This window comes from Chiloscyllium plagiosum, unplaced genomic scaffold (genome assembly GCF_037043375.1).
Source record: "Chiloscyllium plagiosum isolate Xiang-an unplaced genomic scaffold, Cpla_swu_hap1 HiC_scaffold_19, whole genome shotgun sequence".
NCBI lineage: Eukaryota > Metazoa > Chordata > Chondrichthyes > Orectolobiformes > Hemiscylliidae > Chiloscyllium > Chiloscyllium plagiosum.
This window is the reverse complement of record NW_028270157.1, coordinates 66,718,897-66,743,619: the sequence shown is the minus strand read 5'-3', so window position 1 is coordinate 66,743,619 and position 24,723 is coordinate 66,718,897. Positions and strand designations below refer to the sequence as shown.

The 24,723-nt window shown below is 40.4% G+C and overlaps 1 protein-coding gene across 2 annotated transcripts in view; it reads left to right on the top strand.

The window, feature by feature from the left end:
* The window catches only part of LOC122559476 (UPF0606 protein KIAA1549), a 243,007-nt gene that overhangs the window by 86,077 nt on the left and 132,207 nt on the right, over positions 1 to 24,723 (top strand). For both annotated transcript variants that reach the window (XM_087997506.1, XM_043708965.2), the window contains exons 2-4: positions 1,036 to 3,345; positions 18,313 to 18,404; positions 21,444 to 21,627. In XM_087997506.1, the coding sequence (XP_087853632.1) occupies positions 1,036 to 3,345; positions 18,313 to 18,404; positions 21,444 to 21,627 (2,586 nt within the window). The remainder of the gene's footprint in view (positions 1 to 1,035; positions 3,346 to 18,312; positions 18,405 to 21,443; positions 21,628 to 24,723) is intronic.

Below are 24,723 nucleotides of genomic sequence, written 5' to 3'. Positions count from 1 at the left end.
TAGCCTACTCCTATTCCTATTTCTCATGTTCTTGTGTTCACTGCAAGACATCTTTGCTCTTGTCAATGGACCATTTGGGAGAGGATGTTGAATCCTTACACAGCTAACAAATAAAGTAGGTTCATATTTCTCAGTGTGGTTACTGATGAATGCCACTGCTTTACTGCTGACTTCAAATCCAAGCTGTTATAGAATCATACATCACGGAATCAGAACCTTTGGTCCAACTAGTTCATGCTGACCTTAATCCCAAACTAAACTAGTCCCACCCGCTTGCATTTGGTCCATATCCCTCCGAATCTTTGCAGTTCATGGACTTACCTTATTTTGTGGCTCATCATTAAGTTCTGTTTGGTTACATTTCAGAGAAATGTCCTTGGTCAAAGGCACTACATGAATGTGGATTTTATTGTCATCTTTCTTTGTTTAATTCCATGACCAGTGAATTACTATAAGCCCTCCTAAGTGGAAAAATTCAGTAATGATCAATTGTCTGAGTATTGTTGTTTTTTTTTTGTTTTTGTAAATGATTCTCTTATGTAACATATAACACCTGCATTACAGTGGGAATGATTATCAAGACTGCAAAACCGATGCTGATGTTGATTGAGAGAGCCCCACAAGGTGATTCTGATGCTTGGATTGTATTTGAACCTTTGTTCTGTACTGCTGGTTGGCATTTTTGCAATCATGACTGCGAAGATCTTGTCTGCGACCAGGAATGGCCCTTGCTGGTCGATCTCAGCACAACAGTGCAAAATTTGAAATTGCTCAACCATTTTAATTTGTGTTTGTGACTTGAAAATTATTGTGCTTACACATGTTTTGAATTACTTAACACTGTTGAATTTGTACACTAACTCATGAAATGAGGAAGTGAATGTTTGCATTGAGCTATCCAGACCATTATTGTGCAAATTTCTTACTGAAAATTTCAGCGATTATTAAAACAAGCTTATTCTAATATGCTTTGCATGTTGACTGTTTCATACCTCCTTGAAATATGTTTAATAATTGTTTTCTGTTCTCTTGCAGGTGAACACTTTTTAGATGATGCAGTATTGTCAGGCAGGACACACGAGCAAAATCTGGACATAAATGACACACTGGAATCCGCCTTAACAAAGCAAAATCAGGAATCCAAAATAAGCACTACTGCTGTGGAATCAGCCTTGCAGTCAAGTTTGGACCTAAAAGCAGGAATCCAACTAAACTCTGAAGAAACCTTGACGCAAGTCAAAAATCAAACTTGGTCAGGAAAGCTTGTGTTGTCTGATTCTCAAGAATCTTCAACCATTTATAATTCACAAGTCACTGCTTCATCAGAATTAGTGACAATGGTGACTGAAGAATACCAACTAATTACATCACTGTATTTGCTTACGCCAACATTGTCATCACCAGTAATTCCATTTAGTTTTCTGAAAAACAGTGCCACCAGGCAGTCATCAGAACCACAGATCTCATTGCATCTTTCAAATTCCATCTTGGTTTATCCGTTATCTTTTAGAATAGTTTCGGACATATCTATTCTGCCATCGAGCAAACTGTCATTTGAACCTGTAACCACTTTATTCTCGTCAATCGCAGTCAGTCGTGCTTTCCAACCTGCCATAAGTAAAACAATGGCAAATTTGGACTTCATGGAGTACAGTGAAACAGACTTGCTGAGTCACATTGATGATGCATCTTATAGAACAGAGGCCATTTTTTCTCATCATATGGAAGATTTCACTCAGGAAAATGAGATTTCTTCAACCTCAAATAATGTTGCATTCCTCAGTAGCAAAAGAGAGTTTAAGATCACTTTAGAATCTCTGGTTCATCATGTTAAAACTCCAATCAAAGCTAGTTTAACATCAGAGCTGGTTTCTGAAGCATGTTCAAGATCTGACTTACCTCAACTGTTAGTATCTACAGATGCTGCTTTAGTTGACAATAATGCAGTAGCGGATGGAGTGATACTGACAGAGTTTAATGTGCCGTTGCTTTCCACTCACATATATACATCCCCCTCTCCACATGGAGTTTTACTTTCTCCATCTAAATTACTTCACACACAGTCATTTATTAACGATTTTGGATCTGGTGATGATCTTGAAATTATGCCTTTCAGTTTGTCAAACACTGCTGCATTTGTCCTGGCATCCAGTTTAGTCTTTGATTCATTTGGTTCAGAACTGCTAGACTCTGAAGCCTACAATACCCACTTTTCAGTTCCAACGGTTTCTTCAAAATTAAGAACTTCATCTGTGCCATCACTGACAGTCTTACCGTACTATGCCACCACCTCTACAACTATCTATCCATCAAATCAAGTATTGCGTTCATCTTTTGAGGATAATTTTGATATTAGCACAGTTAGTCCTTCACTGCTGATGGAAGAAACCTTTGCATTTGCACCTACAGTTGATGAATTCAGTGTAGCTAGTGAGCATTTAAAATCAACTTTACCTCAGAACAAAAATGCAAGTTACCCCTCAATCGTGGCTACGCATTTACCAGAATTCTTAGCAAGTGAATCCTTTGAACTGACCAGCATCCTGGAACCATCTCTGGATTTGGTTTCTTCATTAATAAGTATTTTCTCAACAGAAGCGAGTATTGTTTCAGTAACAGAATACTCAAATTTATTTGAATCCTATCCAGAAGGTTTTTCTGCGTTTGAGACAACATATCTTGAAAATTTGTTGAGTTCTTCAAATCTGGAATCATCTTTTCTAAAGCCAGAACACTCCACATTGAATATATTGGCAACATCTACTAACCATACAAATCTTGCGGTAGATCTTGAATCTTCATTCATCACTGCCTATTCTCATAGTATTTCAGAAATGACGCCTTCTTTTGAGTCACTGTCACCTTCAGGTGAAGTAATGCAACCCACGTTAATGCCATCTGTTTTTGAATCAAGTTTCACAGAGAGGAGCACTCTCACCAGTTCAAATTTTCTGGCTTCCACAGTTGCAATCACAATAGATACTCCAAGTTCCACTGTTGATCTTCCCTATTCTTCCACTTCAACCCTGCTGCATACTTTTCCCAATGTTTTACCATCATCTACAGAGACAGTTTTGATTGCTACTTCATTCCTACTGACTCCATCACCTCCACCAGTTAGAAACTCTTCGGATCCAACTCTTATGACAATTTTGACTGTACCAGTCACCAAAACCCAAATCGGTAATGCCACAGCTACCCCTTACAGTAGCAGCACAATGCAGGCTATCAGCAGTACAACTTTGAAACCCACTTACCCCACAACTACCAGAACCGTAGCTTCTTCAACAGCTCAGAATTTTGTGTGTGATGTTAATGATCTTAATTCCTACCTTGTGACAGCAAGTAAGTAGATATTTCAGTTTAACACTTTTGGGTTTGGATGTACTGTTAAACCTAGATGAAGTTTTGTGCATCTTGAAGTAAGTTGCTTAATTAATATAAAGCAAATATAATTTTAATGTTTTTTTATTAGATTGTACAAAACTAATTCAACACTAAGATTTGTATCCATGTGAAAAATGTACTTTATTTATTCCAGTAACCATAGATTTACAGTGAACCGCAAAGGAAGCGCATCAATCTCTAAGCAGGGGATGGTTAAAATTATATTTTAAGGACCTCCAAATTCTTTCAAAAAGTTGTCTTGACAAAGTTAGAAATAATCCTGATCAACTTCAGTCTTGTTTTTTAAATCAACTCCTTTGGTTTAGAATTTTCTGTCTACTCCAATAAGCAAACAAAATTATCTTGGAGCTATAAAGATATTCTAATAAATCTGCCAAAAGACAGACCTTGGAAGCTTGATCACAAGCTATGCTCTTTGATCTATAATTTAGGGCTCAGGTCACTCATACTACTCTCTGCAGCTTGATAACAATTTAAAGTTACATAGAGTAGAATGATTCTGATTAAATTCACGAACTGCACATGTATACTGTTGTAATTAAGTTTTAATTTCAGTATGTCATATGAAGGATTGAATAGGCTCAGTTTACATACACTATTAGTATAGTAGCCATATCAGATCGGTGTTCTGGAATTTCATTCCAGTTATATTTCCTGTACTTTTCCAGATGAAATTGGAAATGAAAATACTGACTTTATTTAAATGCTCCACTGCCAGAGCTGCTGAGTTCCTTTCAGATTTCCATCATCCACCCACTGCATATTGTATTTCTTTGCTGAGTAGGCATTTAGTTTTGTATTCCTCTATTAATGTGTCTGTCTTTTGTTGATCTGGAAATGACCTGTAGTTTTAAAGGTACTGTGGCTTTGTTTTAATAGCTGGGTATTACTTGTGCCTATGAGGTTTCTTTGTTCCACAGCAATGAATCTTTGTATGTGCTGTCTAGCCTACTCTTTGTGCTGACTTGGCACACGTGTCTTTTGTGTTTTTATACTTTATTAACTGGATGGATTCTGTTGCTTTCTTGTGATAAGGTTCTCCTTCTCCCCTCAGAGTTTCTCTGTGACACTTCCAGCCTGATTTGGGCATTGTTTTTGGATTGTAATAAATCTGAGAGTCTCACCAGCAATTTCAACGTCAACTGAAATCTGATTTTGAAATTCTGCAGCAACGATTTTCTATTATTCTCTAGAGACTGTTAATGAAATTATTCCACAGTCTAACACAAAATGAGAGAAAGCAGTTATATCCAATTATCACAACTTGATTGGCATAGGGTTGGGGTGGGACGATGGTGGGGGGAATGTTGTGCCCCACTAGGTCAAACATTGCTCTAGTCAGAAAGCATCCCAACTGTTAAGGTGCTGACCTGTCATGATATCAGCTTTAATAGGTGCTTGAAACTTGGCAGGGTGTGAACCCTGGAGTCTGACTGTTTGGAAGGGGCAAGCAGAAACAAAAAGCTCACTTAGCTGAGAAGAAGGCTTACAGAAAGTAAAAGCCAATGTGTTGAACACCTCCTCAGTCAACTGTTTTCTTCAAGCAAAGATTTGTTTGACTTAGCCTTGAAATATTCAATAACCCAACCTGCCCTATTCACAGTAACAATCTTCTGGGAGGAGAAACTACTCCTCATTTCTCTCTTAAATTGGAGACTCCTTCTTTTGAATAGTGGATCTCCTGAGAAGCATCAAAAGATCAACATAGGGTGAAAAAAATTCTGTCTAATGGGAAAGAAGGCTGTCCTATTTGTAACTGCAATCCTGATTCACCTCTAAATTTTCTGCAGTGGAGCTGTGCCTGATATTGCTCCAGCATAAGCTTGCCTCTGTGCCACCTTTGCTCCATGCCCTGGTTTGCAGACCACCTTTTTTGCTCACTGCCTTTCTCATTTGCATTTGTCACTGTTTTCCTGAATACGTTAATATTACACAGACTCAAAGCCACCTGCTGCAGCTATCATATCCTTTTGGAAGTTCAGGTTAACTTTAAACTGTAAAGGTGTTAGGAAATAAAATGTAAATATCAGTAGAAACAGGCCACTCAGTTACGCAAGCCTGTTGCAGCAATTCAGTAAGTTCAAGGCCGATCTTATTGTTGCCCATTTTCCTACCTATCTTAATTCGCTGAGGAGGCAAAGATTTGTTTGACTTAGCCTTGAAATATTCAATAACCCAACCTGCCCTATTCACTGGGAAACAGTAACAATCTTCTGGGAGGAGAAACTACTCCTCATTTCTCTCTTAAATTGGAGACCCCTTTTGAAAGAAATAATGTCCCCCTAGTTCTAGATTCCTTTGAGGTAAGCATCCTCAGAATTTTATGGATCAATAAGATCTCTTCCCATTCTTCCAAACTCCAGTAAGCATAGGCCCAACCTGCACAAATATTCCTCCAAGTAAAATCATCACTTCCTAGGATTAGCCTACTGAGCCATTTATGAGCTTTTTCCAATGCAACGGAGCGGTGGCCCTACTTAAGTTCGGATTGACACTGTACCCAGTACTATAGGTGTGGTCTTACTAATGCCCTTTACAATTGTAGCAAGACTTAGCTACTTCTATATTCCAATTCTTTACAATGAAGGTTCATTGTTCCATCGCCTTTTTGATTACTCAGTGTACCTGCATGATGATATTTCGTAATTCATGTACGAGGACTTTGAAGTCTCAGTGTTCTGTAGTTTCTCTGTCTTTAAATAATATTTTACTTTTCTGTTCTGGCCAAAATTGGCAATCCCATGTAACTTCTCAAATGATAGTCCTTCTGTCAAGTTTTTGACCCGTTGTTTAACCTACCTCTATCCTTTTATAGACTCTTTGTAACTTCCTCACAATTTGCTCTGCTCCTGTTGTTTCATTAACAAATTTGTTAACAAAGTTGTTCATCCCCCAAGTCATGTTGATGGACTGTCAATATATTTGAGAACCCAGCACTTTTGGTGCCCCTGTTCATGTGTGCTAATTGGCAGATAGCATAAACGTGACATGCCTGCCTATACTTTTTGCAAGTGTATGGATTATTTGCATATTGTGATTCACATGCTGGAATTTGGGGTTACTTAATTTGATCCCAATAACGTGAAGTTACGATAACTGCATAATCCAGTCGCAAACAGTAAATATTGAAATTTTGTGAAATTATGTATTCATGCATGAATTTGAATGTATATAACTGTATTCTGTTTGGTTCAAATGAGCGCACCAGCATGTTAATTGATTGAAATATAGGCCCAAAAAGATCTAACAAAGCTAATTTAAAGGCTGTTGTTATAATTCTGGCAAAATTTTGCTGTTGGATTTGTAGCTATGTAAGCAACATTGTAAACAAAACAGACCTGTGAAAAATCAGAATTTCCTCAAAAGTGAAGATTGGCTGTGTGATTCCCTTCATACAGTTCCATCTGTCTGCATTACCAGCTTTTTTCAGATTCTATACCTTAGGAGCATGGGGCTTACCTTTCCTTTTTCCCTCCAGTCTCAAATTTGTGAACTTCCTTATGCATGCAACTGCAGGAGAAATAGATCTTTGATTTAGCTTGTTTCTACTTTCTCTGGTTCTTCTGGTCAATATAGTTTTGTTATTGGCATTCGGATTACACATGCAATCATGTTTGATCTCTGTGACCTTCTTGTTTAGGTCCATATTCTAATATCATTCATTCTTTCTGTGACCATGTGCATTGATCAAATGATCGTCTTATTTAAGTCTCAGTTGTGCCATTTTTTTTTCAAACTGACTTAAAAGTATTATACAGAAGAATACTTGGCAAACAACTTTTTCATTTTGCTAAAAACTATGAGGAAGAACAGTATAGGAATAAATGTAGGCATTCTCATTTTAGTAATTGTAACGTGGTCCACCACCTGAGCATCATAGAATATAAGTTCCCCGATTGGACCAGATTAACAGCCCCAAACAAGGAGACCTGGCTGACATAAAAAGTTAAATTTTGAGGATATTAAGCCCCTGAATGCCTGCATTAGTTAGAGGCACTTCTATTGTCAAAGACTATGCCACTGTTAGAGAAGCTTCACTCATTTGACCTTACCGTCAAGGACTAAGCCCTGTATGTAAATAAAAAGTTATATTTCCAGGGCAAATGATATTGTTGCAGATGAAAGAAAGAATGATTCTCCTGACCGCCTGTGGAGCTGCAGCTTTTTCTGTCATTAAGAGCCCTAACCTTTCCTGAGGCACCAGGTACTACAACCTATCAAGAATTGATTGACATAGTTAAGGAATATTATGACTCAAGCCTCCTTTAACTCTGAGACATTGTCATTTTTACTCAACAATTCAAGAACCAGGAAAATTCGTATCAGGGTTTTTGACTAACTTAAGATGACTAACAGAAGCGTGTGAATTTGCTTTAAACCTTCAGAGATGTTTAGAGACCATCTAGTATGCAGGATTAATGATATGAATATGCAGAAACACTGGCTGAAGCTCAATGGACTTTAAACTAGTGCTACAACTGGCTTTATCATTAGAAAATGTGGCAGTTAAAGCATGAGAGTAGCAAGATATTCCAATGGTTTTGGACACCCTCACCGGTCTGCCTGAGCTTGACAAGCTTTACTTTAACACAGGTAATTGCATAGCCTTACTCAGGAAATATAAGAAAGTGAGGACTGTGGGTGCTGGAGATCAGAGTCAAAAAGTGTGGTGCTGGAAAAGCACAGCCGGTCAGGCAGCATCCGAGGAGCAGGAGAATCGACGTTTCATGATTATTCATTCCTGATAAGGGCTTATGCCCAAAATGTCAATTCTCCTGCACCTCGGATGTGGCCTGACCGGCTGTGCTTTTACATCAGCACACTTTTTCACTCAAGAAATATCCTGATAAAAGTAATTCTAGGTCACCTCCAAAAAGACCCCACCGACAGGGATATATTTCCCTCCCCACCCCTTTCCGCCTTCCGCAAAGACCGTTCCCTCTGTGACTACCTGGTCAGGTCCACGCCCCCCTTCAACCCACCCTCCCATCCTGGCACCTTCCCCTGCCACTGTAGGAATTGGAAAACCTGCGCCCACACCTCCTCCCTCACCTCCATCCAAGGCCCTAAAGGAGCCTTCCACATCCATCAAAGATTTACCTGCACATCCACCAATATCATTTATTGTATCTGTTGCTCCCGATGAGGTCTCTTCTACATTGGGGAGACTGGGCGTCTCCTAGCAGAGCGCTTTAGGGAACATCTCCGGGACCCCACGCACCAATCAACCACACCGCCCCGTGGCCCAACATTTGAACTTCCCCTCCCACTCTGCCGAGGACATGGAGGTCCTGGGCCTCCTTCACCACCGCTCCCTCACCACCAGATGCCTGGAGGAAGAACGCCTCATCTTCCGCCTTGGAACACTTCAACCCCAGGGCATCAATGTGGACTTCAACAGTTTCCTCATTTTCCCCTTACCCCACCTCACCCTAGTTCCAAACTTCCAGCTCAGTACTGTCCCCATGACTTGTCCTACCTGCCTATCTTCTTTTCCCCCTATACACTCCATCCTCCTCCCTGACCTATCACCTTCATCCCCCCCTCCACTCACCTATTGTACTCTATGCTACTTTCTCTCCACCCCCCTCTAGCTTATCTTTCCACCCTTCAGGCTCTCTGCCTTTATTCCTGATGAAGGGCTTTTGCCTGAAACGTCGATTTTACTGCTCCTCGGAAGCTGCCTGAACTGCTGTGCTCTTCCAGCACCACTAATCCAGAATCTGGTTTCCAGCATCTGCAGTCATTGTTTTACCCACGTAATTTTAGGTCAGCCGACAGCAAAACCTCAAAACTAAGCCTAGTCTCGGCCAAATGGCTACAATTTTCTTCAGGATCCTGCCCAGTAAGACATTGTAATTGTAGATATGCAGATTTAGGACAGCAACAGAGTCCTACTAGAGTTAAATGCGGTACGATAGTTCGTGAACCTGTATTCAGGACGGCTTCAAGGAGAGTTCATATACTGGAAACTTGACTTGCATCTGGTTTGGAACAGCTAACTTGTTTAGTGACATTGAAATCAGAACTGATCAAGATAAAAGTTTGGTTAAGTGCTTAAAATGGAGGTCAATACTAATGCGGCTGTGTCAGTGATCACTGAACCAGTTTTTAATTAAATTTGCTCTAGACTCCAGCCCTTAAGTTTGTGCAAGACTTCAGCTTGGCTGCGAACCTACACTGTGGAACCTTTTGCAGATTAATGGTACAACATCAATTCCAGTCTTGTGAAAGGCAACTAGTTCTGCTATGCCTGCCTGTTCACTGAGTATGTGGAACAGTCCATCTTCCTCAGTAACACCACCACCGCTCTCCACCTTTTCCTCCACTACATTGATGACTGTATCTGTGCTACCTTGTGCTCCCACGAGGAGGTTGAAAGGTTCATCAACTTCACCAGTACCATTCACCTGGACCATCTCAGACATTTCCCTCCCCATCTCCATCTCCGGCGACCAACTTAACACGGACGTTACTAAAATCCCACCGATTCCAACAGCTACCTGCACTACACCTCCTCCCACTCTACCTCCTGTAAAAATGCTATCCCTTATTCCCAATTCCTCCCCTGATCTGCTCCCAGGAGGACCAAAACCACGATAGAACATCCCAGATGGCCACCTCCAAAGACTGCACTTGCCCCTCCCACATGGTCGACGATGCCCTCCAGTGCATCTCCTCCACTTCCCGCTCCTCCATCCTTGAACCCCACCCCTCCAATTGCAACAGAGACCGAACCTCCAGTCCATTCCACCAGCTGCCACAAACATTACATCATCCTCCGCCACTTCCACCACCTGCAAACAGACCCCACCACCAGGGATATATTTCTCTCCCCACCTCTATCTGCATTCCGGAGAGACCATTCCCTCCTCGACTCCTTTGTCAGATCCATCTCCCCCACCAGCCTACCCCCCTCCTCCAGCATCTTTCCCCGCCACCACACGAAGTGCACAACCTGTGCCCAAACCTCCCCACTGCTTACCTTTGTCCAAGGTCCCAAAGAATCTTGCCACATCCGACAGAAATATACCTGTACTTCCACGCACGGTATCTACTGTATCCGTTGCATCCGATGTTACCTCCTCTACATCGGAGAGACAGGATGCCAACGTTTGGATTATTTCAGAGAACATCTCTGGGATACTTGCACCAATCAACCCCACAGCCCCGAGGCTGAACACCTCCTTCTACTCCACCAAGGGCGTGCAGGTCATGGGCTGTCTCCATCGCCTAACCCTTACCACCTGATGCCTGGAGGAAGAACGCCTCATTTTCCGCCTTAGGATCCTGCAACTGTATGGGATAATTTCAGCAGTTTCTCATTTCCCCTCTTCCCCCTACCCCCCCGCCCCCAACATTTTCCTCATCCCAAGCCTCCAACTTGGTACTGCTCTCTTGACCGGTTTCCTTCCTTCCTATCCATCTACTCCACCCTCTCTTCTGATCTATCACCTCCACCCGCATCTTCATCTACCTATCACATTCCCAGCTACCTTCCCCGCACCCCCCAGCCCCACCTCCTTCCCATTTATCTCTCAGCTCCCCATCCCACAAGCCTCATTCCTGATGAAGGGCTTATGCCCAAAACTTCGATTCTCCTGCTCCTTGGAAACTCCCAACTGCTCTCCTTTTCCAGCACCATAATATCCACAAGGGCTTGTATCAATATACAAGACTGCCATTCAGCATATTGTCAGCCTGTTCAATTTTTCAGCGGATGATGGAGAACATTTTGCAAGGTCTACCTCGGATCGCCATTTATTTAGATGATGTCCTGATAAAGGAACACTAATAAGGAGCACTTCGAGAACTTTGAAATGAATCTCTGTCATTTTTCCAAAGCAGGTATATGTCTGGGAAGGAAAAATGTATGGTGCTGCTCCACCCAAATGATTGACTTGGGCTATAGAGTCCACAAGACCAGGTTAATGCTGTTGGAAGGTAAATTGAAGGTAATCAAAGATAGCTCAGCCCCCATGCCTGCCCAGGAGCTTAGGTCATTTCTAGATATGGTAAATTATTATGGAAAGTTCATACATAACCTGGCATCCATCCTAGCACCATTGCATCATCTGCATAAAAAGGATCAGCCTTGGAAATGTTCTAATAGACTGGCCCAAGCATTCAATGAAATAAAGAAACAGCTATCATCCTTTAACATGTTGGCACACTATGATCTATATCGATGTGTAATGCCTCCCTCTTTGGCACTGGAGTGGTATTCCTTCATAATTGGCCCACTGGCGAAAAACATCTAATAGCTTACGCATCTAGGGCTTCGGCTAATGCAGGGCATAAATTCACACATAGAGAAAGAAAGATTGTCGGTCATATTTGGAGTCAGAAAGTTCCACTGATACTATTAAGGGTGAAAATTTATGATCATCACAGACCACGAATCCCTACTTGGCCTGCTTAAAGAGGATAAGGCAGTGCCTCCCATAGCTCTGGGCCATATTCAGCAGTGGTCTTTGATATTTAGTGCTTATAATTACAAATTAGAACAATGTTCAGGAGGCTAAGTGACAAACGTGGATGAATTGAGCAACTTTCCATTAGCAGAGATCACCACTGGTACCCCTTAATGGAAGAGCCTGTCATGACATTGAATCCTCACAACATTCTATTAGTCACAGCCACCAATATCAGACTTTAGACTTAGAAAGATCCAATTCTTTCCAAATTGAAACAGTTGGTATTAATGGGGGAAACCAAACGTCAATCATAGCAAGGATTAAAACCTTTTTGGACCCGGAGAGACTAGCTCACAGTCGAGGATAGCATATTGTTATGGGCAGCAAGAGTAATTGTCCTGGTCAAATACTGGCTGAATTCCACCAAGGCCATCCAGGGGTCTCCAAACTGAAGATATTACTGAGGCATTGTACCAGGTAGCTGTGCTTGGATGCAAACATAACTGTGTTGGTGGGATAATGCCCAGAGTGTCAACAAAGGTTACTGCCAGCAGCTTCCCCACATCCATGGGAATGGCTGGGTAAACCTTAGACTCAGTAGTATGTTGACTGTGCAAGTCCTTTCAAATGTTCAGTGTTTTTACTTATTATAGATGCCCACCGATAGTGGTTGGATGTCCATAGAGTCTATTCATCAAACATCAGAGTGACGATAGAAAAATTACGCGCATCTTTTTGTGACGTAGGTAGTCACAGCAATGTTGATCACAGATAATGGCCAGCAGGGACTTCAGTCACTTCTTAAAATAGAATGATATTTGACATTTTAGGGCAGTTCCATATCACCCATTATCTCATGGCCTGGCAGAAAGAATGGTCCAAACTTTGAAGGCTGCAGTTCAGAACAACCTATATAGCCTCACTAGATACCAAGTTGTCATGGTTCTTGTTTGATTATAGGACCACCCCACTTCAACTATGGGGATAGCACCGTCAGAGTTGCTAATGGGTAGACATCCAATGCTGAACCCAAGACTCCACCAAGTAAGCAAGAAATTTTGGTACAGGGGACAAAGTTTGATGCAAGAATTGTGGAAATGGTTCCACGTGTGTAAGAGGTATGATCGACGCAAGATCAAGATCAGTGACTTTTTGGATAGGTTCGACAGTCTTGAATAAACATGTGAACAATTTGAAAGGTGCAAATTCGCAGACTGTTTAGTAGCAAAATCTGCCTTACCCTTCAGAACTTTTGGCAATACTTCTAGAACTCATTGATTCAGCCTCTCCATCAGACATTGTCAAATCTTCTGAGTCAGTGATGGACATGACCGAAGTAGCCATCTTGAAGGTTCTGCATCCAACAAGAAGTATGAAGGTCTACCAAGTGCTCCAGACGCAAGAGGCGAGCTCCACTTCATTACGCGTCCCCTGTGTTTGATTCCGTGTTGGAGGAACCTGACCTAGTCTTAAAAAAGCCCCAGGAGCCTCTCTGTGGAATTGGGCCACTCTGTGTCAGGGGAGGGATGTAATGATTGTAATGAGGTCAACCAACTGGACCTCATGCAATACAAGTTCACTGATTGGACGAAATTAACAGCCTCAGTCAGGGAGACTTGGCTGACATAAAGGATGACTGTCAGGGATATCAAGCCCCTGAATGTCTCTCTCAGTGAGAGACGATGTTAATGTCAAATTATTTGTGAAGGAAGGGTGATTGGTGATGGGATGCTAGCCTCTGAAGAGTTATTTCACTTACGTGTGCAGACTGTGTCCTGGTGTTCATATATATATTCAGTGATTTGAGATGGGATCAAAAATAGTTTTCCATAATTTGCAAATTTGGGAATATTAAGTGGGAATGTGTGTTGTAAAAAAAGTTGTAAAGAAACTTCAGGAGATTTTGAGTGGCTTAATGAATGGGCAAGAGTTTGGCAGATGGAATGGAATGCGGAAAACTGAAGTTTTCCACTTTAGTAGAAGGAATAGAAGTGCAGAATATTTATTAAGTGGTAAGAGGCTGGAAAGTGTAGATGTACAAAAGGACCGAGATGTTCTTGTTGAATTGTCACTAAAGGGTAACATACACGGGCAGTAAACTGTTAGGAAGGCTAATGGAATATTCACCAATATTCAAGAACTTGAATTTCAGGAGTAGTGAATCTTTACTTGCATTGTATTGGATAATATTTTAATCTCTTTATCTAGGAAGAACAATTGGCCAAATAAGGCCTGTTTTTGCTAGAGTCTCAAAAGAATAAGAGGTGATCTTGTTGAAATTACAAAATACATAAAGGGCCAGACAGGTAGATGCAAGTAAAATCATTGGGAAATCATTGGGAAATCATTGGGAAATCTAAAATCCTGGGACAAAATTTGAAAATAAGGGGTGCCTTTTAGATCTGAGATGCAATTGTTTTTAACTCATTTGAAATTCTTTACCAAAGAATTGGGTACCAAGGGCTGTGGAAGATCAGTCTTGGAATGTGGTTAACGGAGAGACTGATATATTTCTAATTAGCAATAGTGTATCAGGTCATGGAGCTGGGATGTATAAAATATATTAAATGTAGGCAGCCATGATCACATTGAAAGGTGCAGGCTGACTGGTCTATTCCTGTTCCTATGTTCCTGATGAAGTACAGCACTTAAATTTCTACCAATCTTGTTTTCTCGGTTACTCACTTTATTCACTTTGCAGCTGCATATAAAGTGATTAATTATATTGATAGCTGTTTAATAAAAAGTGCTATAAGATTGTGCTTTCCTGAAATTTTTTTTGCATTGAGTGCTCTTTCAGGAATCAAACTAAGGTCTTTGTACAATATGTAACAGGGCCTGGTAGATTCAATCAAATGTCTGGTGAATTCTTCAGACAACTATTGCCTGAACCCGGTCTTAAAATTCAGAAAAAGAAAGTTGCCTGTTGTATCGATGAACTGGACTTTATTCAGTGATTTTTTTTTCATGATTGATTAATTGATAGCTTTCTAGCCAATTGTAAACAAATAGGTTCTTCTCATTCTGACATGCCAGTTTCAGGAATGGACCATGTAATAAATGTATAAAGAAATAAGCATCTTTGTGATGCTTACTTTATTCAGGATATAGGCTTTTCCATCCGTTAAAGCGATTGTCATATCAAAAAGAAAAGAGTGAATCTTTGCAGTGCCTATCCGAAGGTGTGGGATGTTTTGGATTGGATATGTGCTTGGTCACTGCATTACGAATGAACCATTGTGTGTCTTTGCCTGCTCGTTTTTCATGAAAACATAGCTTGACCCAGGATTTCCTACCATGCATCATCTTCCCCGTTTGTGACTCATGTCAGTGATTGTTAATTGAGGCCTCTTCTGGAATACAGTGTCCAGTTCTGTTCGCCCAGTTATTGGGAAGATATCATCAAGTCGGAGAGGGTTAAGAAGAAATTTACCAGAATGTTGCCAGGTATGGAAGGTTTGCATTACAAAGGAAGGCTGGATATGCTGGGACTTGTTTCACTGGAGCATTTAAGGTTGAGACGTGATCTGCTAGAAGTTTCTAAAATATTGAGAGATATAGATAGAGTTAACGGTATTCGTCTTTTCCCTAGGATGAGGGATTTCAAGACTATGGGGCACATTTTTAAGGTGAGAGGAGAGAAATTTTAAAAAGACAGGCAAATGTTTTACACGTAGGGATTCGTGTGTGGAATAAACTTTCTGAAGAAGTGGTCAATATAGGTACAGTTACAATGTTAATAAGACATTTGGATAGATACATGAATAGGAAAGATTTAGAGGGAAGTGGGCGAGGAGCAGGCAGGTGGGACTGGCTTAGTTTGGGATTATGTTCAGCTTGAACTGGTTGGACCTAAGGGTCTGTTTCATGCTGTATGATTCTGACTGGAGGAAGAGATAATCAGTTGCAACCAAGCATCTGTAGATGGAACTGACCTATCACAACAGAAGAAATATGGTCCCTACAATATTGGGACAGTAAACTAAGACGATCTAAGACTTCAAGACTGCATTAGAAGTTAGTTTCAGATGTCGAATCCAGCAGTGTTGTGTTTTCCAACATAGTCTCACAAGAATTCCTCAGGAGAATATGTCTTGCAGCTGCAATTACTCTTCTCTCACTACACATTTCCATCAGAGCAGCCAATCATCTTTCAGCCTTTTGCCATCTTGCATCTTCGCCTCAGTCACTTTTCGCATATGTATGGAGAGAAAGGAAGGGCAATAAGCCAATATGAACACCCAAACTTCTCTTGCAGATGGAAGCACACAGCTTTGTGAGAGGCAATGATCTGCGCGTTGTAGTGGGTGGGGTCGTGAACTAGCCTGTTTTGACAACCATCTTATCAGCTATTGAAGATACACACCAATGTACTCCATTGAGTAGGAAATATTCCTGGAGGCTACAGCGGTCAGCTATGAGACACTGGTGCTTAGACATGTTGAGAGAGTTGCTCTTCTTCCTGTAGACCTCTCTTTTGGGCTGCCTCATAGCTGGAGCTTGTTTTCTTGGTGCAGAGAAAATGGACAATCCATTTGGCTGAGGAGAAAATTGCCAGTACTGTTAGTGGTCGGGGTCGCTGCTTCTTTTGCTCCTCTTCAAATATGCAGAGTTGAGCAATAGAAACTGCTGTCATGCTCTCAAGTCTGGTTGTAAGTAGCTGAAAGTAAGTCAAATGCCAGACAGGCTAAGTGACTTCCAAGAAGTTGACAATCACCTGCAAAACAATGGTTAGCATCCTCTGAGAGAAAAACTACTTAGCCTCTGATTTGGCTAAGGCTGTTGCTATTCAGTTTAACTGATCAAAAACTTTGCAGATCTCTAGTTTCATTAAAGAAACTCCATATTCAGTTACTCTGGAGAGTTGTTGATGTGTTGGAAACAACGTCCTGGCTTTGAGTTCAGATAATTCAGTTTTGAACGTCGTTATCATTTATCCAACAGCAATGGACGGGTTTTCTCCCATTTTCAGTGCAGCACAGGTGAAATCTGGCAGAGCGTAGGATGATATTAGGATTCTAGTATCACTTAGGTTTGGGCTCATACGGAAAGCTGCGTCTTCCTGTCCGGGACAGTTCCACCCATTATATCTAAACATTACACTGCGTGTACTGTGACCAAAAAAGAAGAAACCAATCCGCGATCTGACAAAAGTAGGAATTCTTTTTTTTCCAGAACCACACAAATTTCTATCTCTAAGTGGAAAGTGTACTGCTAACGAACGTTAACAATCCACTGGAAATAACTGGAACAGATTTATGGCACTACAGTGTCTAATCATATCAAAGATAACCCTTTCAGTAACACAGTTTCTTTTAGTTTTGTAATTTAGCATGGGCCTTGACAATGTTCTATTGGAATTTGGCTTGTATCTAAAATCCGATTCAGGCGCGTGGACTGCTATCAAGTGGCAGTGCTGCAGATTATTATTTCAGAGCAGTATTTTGAGCTACAGCATTTACTATGACGAGGCACAACAACTTCCGAAAGATCATTTTAAAATACAACTAAATGCTTTGCTGGATTACAGGTGCTGGAAAAGCACAGCAGTTCAGGCAGCATCTGAGGAGCAGTAAAATCGATGTTTGGGCAAAAACCCTAAATGCTTTGCTGGACAAACTTGGCATTTTCTAGGTCAGCAAAATTAGATGAGTAAACTTCCTGATACATATGTATCTTGTGTGAAAAGTGTTTTCTCCCAGGTAGAGTTTGTAAATTCTGTGCTTTCCAAATCATTTCCCATTGTGACCCCAATTCAAATATTGAGCCTTGATATGACAGCTTGATGGGAAGTGGGGCAGGGAGCAGAAGATCCAATGAGAGGCATGGAATTGGGAGTCAGTCGTGGTTACCTCTCAACCCCAAATTTTAGCTTGCAACTCCATTTGTGATCTCAGCCCTCACTTTTAGGAGTCCTGTCCTAAGATCTTGCAGATAGTTTTCATGATGATGTTATGAGATGGTAAAGTGACAAGCAATGTGATGGTGTGAGCAGATTTCAGTCAATACAAGGAAAAAACAAAAATCGTTCTTCCAAAAATTCAATTGGGTTACTTTTTTGCATTGCTGTATCATTGTCAGAATTGTTTAAGTGAAGCACTGGACCCATTATTGAGATGAACACCTAGGGTTTAAATGGTGTGTATCAACATTCTGTTTTCTGTTCATTTGGATTCTTTTGATTAAGTTAATCATATACTATTTAGAAAATAATTTCCTGTGTAAATACTGCAGATGCCAAAAAATTATTAACTGAACGGTTGTGCATTGGTTTTCTCTTGTCTCTTTACTAAATTTCATGCTTCATTTTGTGGAGTTATTGTTATTTATTTTGAGGATTAGCTTTCTAAAGTTTTGACTGCAGTTGTTGACTTCAGGCAAAGTAATCAGTCCTATCTTATTCATTCATATGTACCATCTGCAGTGTGAATACAGAATGTTGTTGAATGGAGGAACGATACATTAATGCATATATTTTATTCTACAGTGCTCTCCAACAAGGTGACAACACTGCAGGATGTGATCCAATCAATTAAGGATATACTGAGTCAACATTTCAAACGACATGTGGAACTTCAGGTAGCCACAACATATCTCATCTAGACCTTAGGAATTGTTGGTACAATGTGAGTTTAGAGTTCAGGTTCATTGTTTGAACCATATTGTACACTTAAGTAAACTTTAATAACATGCTCATCTCTCGCAGTAAAGAGTGCTCATATCTGTTTTTTTCATTCATTTGTGGGAATTGGGTGTTGCTGGCTGACCAGCATTTATTGCCTGACCCTAATTGCCCTTGAAAAGATGGCGGTGAGCTGTCGTCTTGAACCACTGCAGTCCTCATGCTTTAGCTTGACCCACAATGCCTTCAGCATGCCCTGACTGTTACCAAAGAAAGTGATGGCGAAAGTATGTTTTTAACTATTTCTTTCTGGTTCATTGTGGATGAAGTGAAGCTGGTTTGAACTTTGAACTCGACAAGTAAAATTTTGTCTGACTCGTACCTGGGTCCTCATCGCTGCAGACCTCAGTAGACCCTGTCTCAAATGTATTTGACTCCCTAGGGTCTTCCCAGGCCCTGGTCCTTGCTTTGCCTGATTTCTGTATTGTCCATTTGAGCTCACATCTCTCCCATCCTTCGCTACCTCACCATGACATGCCCCCCTCTCTCTCCCCTTTCCATTGATTCTCGTTCTCTCTTGCACTCCTATCTATCCCTCCTTGTCCAACCCCTATCTCTACTTTTTCTCTCTCTCGGTGCCTCCTCCTGTCTAGCTCTACCCACTTCCACATCTGCTTGCCGTGCCCCATTTACTCTCGCCCCCTCACTCTTGTTATGTGTTGTAACACATCTCTGGAGCAGGTGGGACTTGTACTTGGCCTTATTGTTCAAATGTTCAGAGTTTTCTGTTGAAATTTCTTTTTGTCTAATAATTATGCCAGTGTTAAGTTAGGAAAGCAATTCATTTTTCAGTTTCTGTAGATGCAATCAAAGCTTTGACTTTTTGCCCAATTTTCCACAATTATTTCCTGTTCAGCCTCTACAGTTTTGTTCTACTTAATATAAATAGAAGTATTCCTTCTTCAGGTACACTACAGTACTGTAGTAGTTAAGGATAAAGACAATTTGGACTGTTACTGCTCCTTAGTAGAATTCAAAACTAATTTATTTACAAAAGATAGCTTCCACTTCGTCTGGTAAAACATCACACATTCCAACAACCTTTTGACTAAAGAAATGTTTCCTTACCTCTCTTTTTTGCTAGTGACATTATTAATGATTTACCACTTCTGTCACTCATCCTCCAAACAAAGGAAATGCTCTTTCTTATTGAAGTTCTCTATAATTTCCAAAATTTACTGAGTCTTCTCTTTGCTCCCACGGAAGCCATTCCAGTATCTTGATTCTCCTTATGGTACAAGTTTCCCATCTTGTTGAATTTATGCTGAAACCACTTTTGTCTTAATGTTCTCTTATATTGCAGCAACCAAAATTGTAGATGGTACAATTGTTTAACTACTTTTTTAATCAATTGATCTTCATTCTTTTGCTTTAAACACTTGGAGGCAAAAGTTAAATGCAGTTAGTCTTCTGTGGCTTTGCAGTGCTTCTGCAGGGAACTTTCTGTTTAAAGACCTAGATTTCTTTGCTAATCCCAGCATCTTTTGGTATTTCACTTATAAAATTGAGCGTGTATTCATTTTTGTATGAAATTCTTTGTCTGGCCTTTCAGTTCACTCTCTGTGCTTCGAGAGGCTGTACCACACCATTAACAGAATTTGCAGAAGTTCCTTGATATAGATTTCAGTGGTTCAAAAAGAAAGGTGATGTTATGCCAAAGGAGTAGAAGGAAAATCAAAATGTGACCTTGCCAAAAGTGTTTGCATTTGAATAAATAATCAAAAAATTAAGATGCTCACCCTATCCTGAATGCAAGTCTAAGTCTTTTGTATACAGGTTGTTCTCCTATAATGCGGTAGTTGTGTTCCCATGCAACACCATGTTTACAAAATCGCACAATATAAATAATGCGGTCTATTGGAAAAACAGGGTTGGGGCAAACCACCAAAAATATCAGGAAAAGTCAAAACAAAAATAGTAGTTGGCCTAATACAAATAATAGTGCACTCTAAATAAATCTTTAAATCATATATTTTGATGAAATAATATAGTAAATTTAATACTTTAACACGAAGATCAGTGATTACAGCATTGTGCCTTTCATGAAGCTCTTCAACAGAAAGCGCACAAGCCAGCTGACCATGTGATGCCGATGCGGAAGTCCAGTTCTCATCAAGATTCTCCCCCAGTTTGAAATAAAGTTCCTCCTTAATGTAGACTACAATTCCCAATTTCAAGCTATGTTTCAAGGCTTGCAGAGCTGACTGCATTCCTGTTTTAGCTGAACACACTGAATTTGTATTTTGCAGACAAAGACTCTGAGGTTGGGTTTTGCTGTCCAGCTAGTGCCAGGGATGGAATCACAGGAGTTCGCCTTATTAAAAAAAGGTCCGCAATTTGCAAGTTGTATTACAATCAAATCCTGTTTAATGAACGTGTATTATAGGAGAACTACCTGTACCAAGAACAGCACAGAACATTGGAATAAACCCTATCCAAATCGAGCACCATCCTTTTCCTCCAATTCTATTTAGAAATTCAATAGCAGTTATTTGAAGAAGAGCTGGTAATGCACCCAAATGTTGTGATCAAAATAATTCACTAGTCACCAGAATCTCGCGGTGATGAATGGGCTCTTACTGTGCACAAAATGGTGGTTGTTATTATACAGGGTTTGGAACCCTTCGGAATACGTGGCATGATAAGATACTCCTTTTTAAGTCTGTTGTGTGAAAGATCAGTGCTATATACATGACCTCAACGCATATCTCATAATATTACCTTCAATTATTTCTTAAGTTCAGAAATGCTATCCATCTGAAAGGTTGATTCTGATTCTATGTGCCATTTCATAGTTACATACTGTAGAATTTGTGCTGTGAAGTATTATTTTATCAAGGCATGCTTTTCAGATTCTAAATCTATTATTGAAATTAAACTTTTAGAAGCTAATTACTTGTTATTTATTGTACTGCGTTGTGTCTTTTCTTGTCCAGTTCCAGGTTCTCCAATCAAAACAAGAGCTCACGTTCATGGTGACTGCCGGCTCTGTTGTTTTCTCTGGACCAGCTGTGCTTAATTCTCTCACTCAAACCGCACTTGTTAGTGGCAACGCCCCAATCATCCTTTCCCTCCAGCCAGCCCTGGCTGTGCCAGACCATCAGGCTCAGGTTAAAATTGGTGAGAGCATAAAATACATTGACTGATACAGTGGCAAACTGTTAGTGCTCAGATAGTATAACTACTTCAAACTTTTTAACATCTGCATTCAGTCCAAAAATTATCACATTAAACTGTCAAGTGAATGACATATATTGGAGAATGTTTTACAAATAAAAGAGATAATGGAGCTCTCTTAGCTGAAACCACTGATTCTAGCTTCCAGTCCCTGTCTGTATGGAGTTTGCACAACTATGTTGGCCTGAACACTCCTGAATTAGGCAGAAAAGATCGTAACCAGAATCTCAGTCCAGATGTTATCTAATTATGGTTTTGTACAGGGAAGGTCATGTCTTACCAACTTAATAGAGTTCTTTGAGGAAGTGACAAAGTTGATTAATGAGGGAAGGGCTGTAGATGTCATATGGATGGACTTCAGTAAAGCGTTTGATAAGGTTCCCCATGGTAGGCTGATGGAGAATGTGAAGTTGCATAGAGTCCAGGGGTGTAGTAGCTAGATGGATAGAGAACTGGCTGGGCAACAAGAGACAGTAGTAATGGAAGGGGGTTTCTCAAAATGGAGAACTGTGACAAGTGGTGATCCACAGGGATCCGTGCTGGGACCACTGTTTATAATATGCATAAATGATCTGGAGGAAGGTATAGGTGGTCTGATTAGCAAGTTTTCAGATGACACTAAAATTGGCAGAGGAGCAGATAATGAGGGGGACTGTCAGAGAATGCAGTAGAATATAGATAGATTGGGGAGTTGGGTGGAGAAATGGCAGATGAAGTTCATTCTGGGCAAATGCGAATGATACATTTGCATCAGGAAGAAGGGCTTATGCTCGAACCATCGATTCTCCTGCTCCTTAGATGCTGCCTGACCTGCTGCGCTTTTCCCGCAACACATTTTTCAGCTCTGATCTCCAGCATCTGCAGTCCTCACTTTCTCTGTACAGAGAGACCTATGTGTTCAAGTCTACTGTACCCTGAAGGTGACAACACATGTCATTAGAGTGGGGTTTTTTATATAGATATTTTTATTAGAAATTTAACATTTTTACAAGTTTACAAAAATAAACAAAACTCTCAAATACAAACATTGATATACAATTAAATCAAATATACAATAGCCAAAATTTAACAAAAGAAAAAAAATACCGAAAATGAAAAAAAAAACAAAACTCAACTGTCTACTAATCTAACCTACAACTAACCAGAGTGTATATTTAAGTCTCTAACATGCTCGGAATGTGTTAACATCAAATGTAATAAAACCCGTATTCATGCGGGATTCCTCTCCTAAGGGGCCCCGGACCAGCCAGGTTTGTAATCTCAATTAAATAAAAGCCCTTGTTAGGATAGCCGAAATATCTGTATTTATGTAATTCAAGAAGGGCTGCCATATTTTATAAAATAATTCGGTCTTTCGGTGCACCATATTTGTAAGGAAGTCAAGGGGAATACATTCCATAATTAATCTGTGCCAATTTGAAAGTCCAGAGGGGCCCTCAGCCACCCAGTTCACCAAAATATTTTTCCTTGCACAGAAAGAGAGAATAGAAAATAGTCTCTTCCCGTACATGTCCAGGGAGGGAAAGTTCGAAAAGCCCAAAAGGAGAGATACAGGGTCCACTTTAATTTCCATTCCTAAAATTTCTGTCAGGGTACTTGCTACTTTAGTCCAATATCTACGGATCTTATAACAGGTCCATAGGCAATGTACAAGAGTGCCCACCTCTATTTTGCATTTGCGACACATTGGAGATGCTCCTGCCTTAAATTTTGCCAATCGAACCGGTGCTATATGGGCCCTATGAAGTATCTTCAGCTGGATAGCCTGGGTTCTGTTACCGATAGTAATTCTTCTAGCGTTTTCCCAAATATCATTCCATGTTTCTATAGAGATTTTAGTCCCAAATCCTGATCCCATGTTTTAAGCAGATTATCCATATCTCCCGATACTTCATCATGTAGTAAATGATAAATAGTACTGACGGAAGATACCCCCACTGGTCGTAGGACACTACATTCTCTATCTGATTTATAAAGACTATCTAGTATCGTAGTCTTCTTCTGTATATAGTCTCGAATTTGGAAGTATCGAAAGAGGTCTCCATTAGGTAATCCGAATTTCTGACATCAGGACCCCATCTTTAAATAGGTCCCCTAGACATGAGATACCCCTGGATCTCCAGAGTTTAAAAGTGGCATCTGTAAATCCCGGTTGGAATCCCCATGCTCCCACTATCGGTGCATAGGGGGATGTTTTATGTGAATTACCCTCATTTTGCCGTATTATATTCCAAGCCTTAATTGTGTTTAGTATTATAGGGTTTTTACAGTGATCTGTAATGATTTTCCTCTTGTCTGAAAATATAAGGTTAATAAGTGGGTATTTTACTTGAGAGGCCTCGATGTCCAACCAGATTGATTGTGGATCAGACAAGAACCAATCAGCTATGTAACTTAATAGGGAACTTAACTGATATTTCCTAAAATCTGGGAAGTCTAATCCTCCCCTTGTCTGTGGAAGCTGTAGCTTCTTCAGCTTAATGAGGGGCCATCTATGATTCCAGATAAAGGAACCCAGCCAGCCATATAATTTACATAGAGCCATCCTCAGCAGCATCACCGGAAGCATTCTCATAGGATATAGGAGACGGGGCAGGACATTCATTTTAATTAGTGCTATTCTACCCAACCAGGAAATTGGAAGGTCTCCCCATCGCTGGAGGTCCTGCCTTATCCTTTCCAGTAAATGCACAAAATTAGCCTTATACAACTGACCAAATACTGGAGTAATAAAAATGCCTAAATATAAGAAGCCCTGCAGGGACCAACGAAAGGGAAAACAGGATCTGTCCACTAAGTGGGGTGTCATAGCAAGGCCACCCATTGGCACACCCTCCGATTTTGAAAAATTAATTTTATAGCTTGAGAATGCGCTAAATGTATTAATAACTTGTATTAGGCGAGGTACGGACATCAGAGGATTACTGAGGAATAGAAGGACATCATCTGCATAAAGGGTAATTTTATGTTTTCCTGTACCAATCCTCGGGGCCGTTATGTTAGGATCAGTTCGTATAGCTTCTGCTAGTGATTCAATTA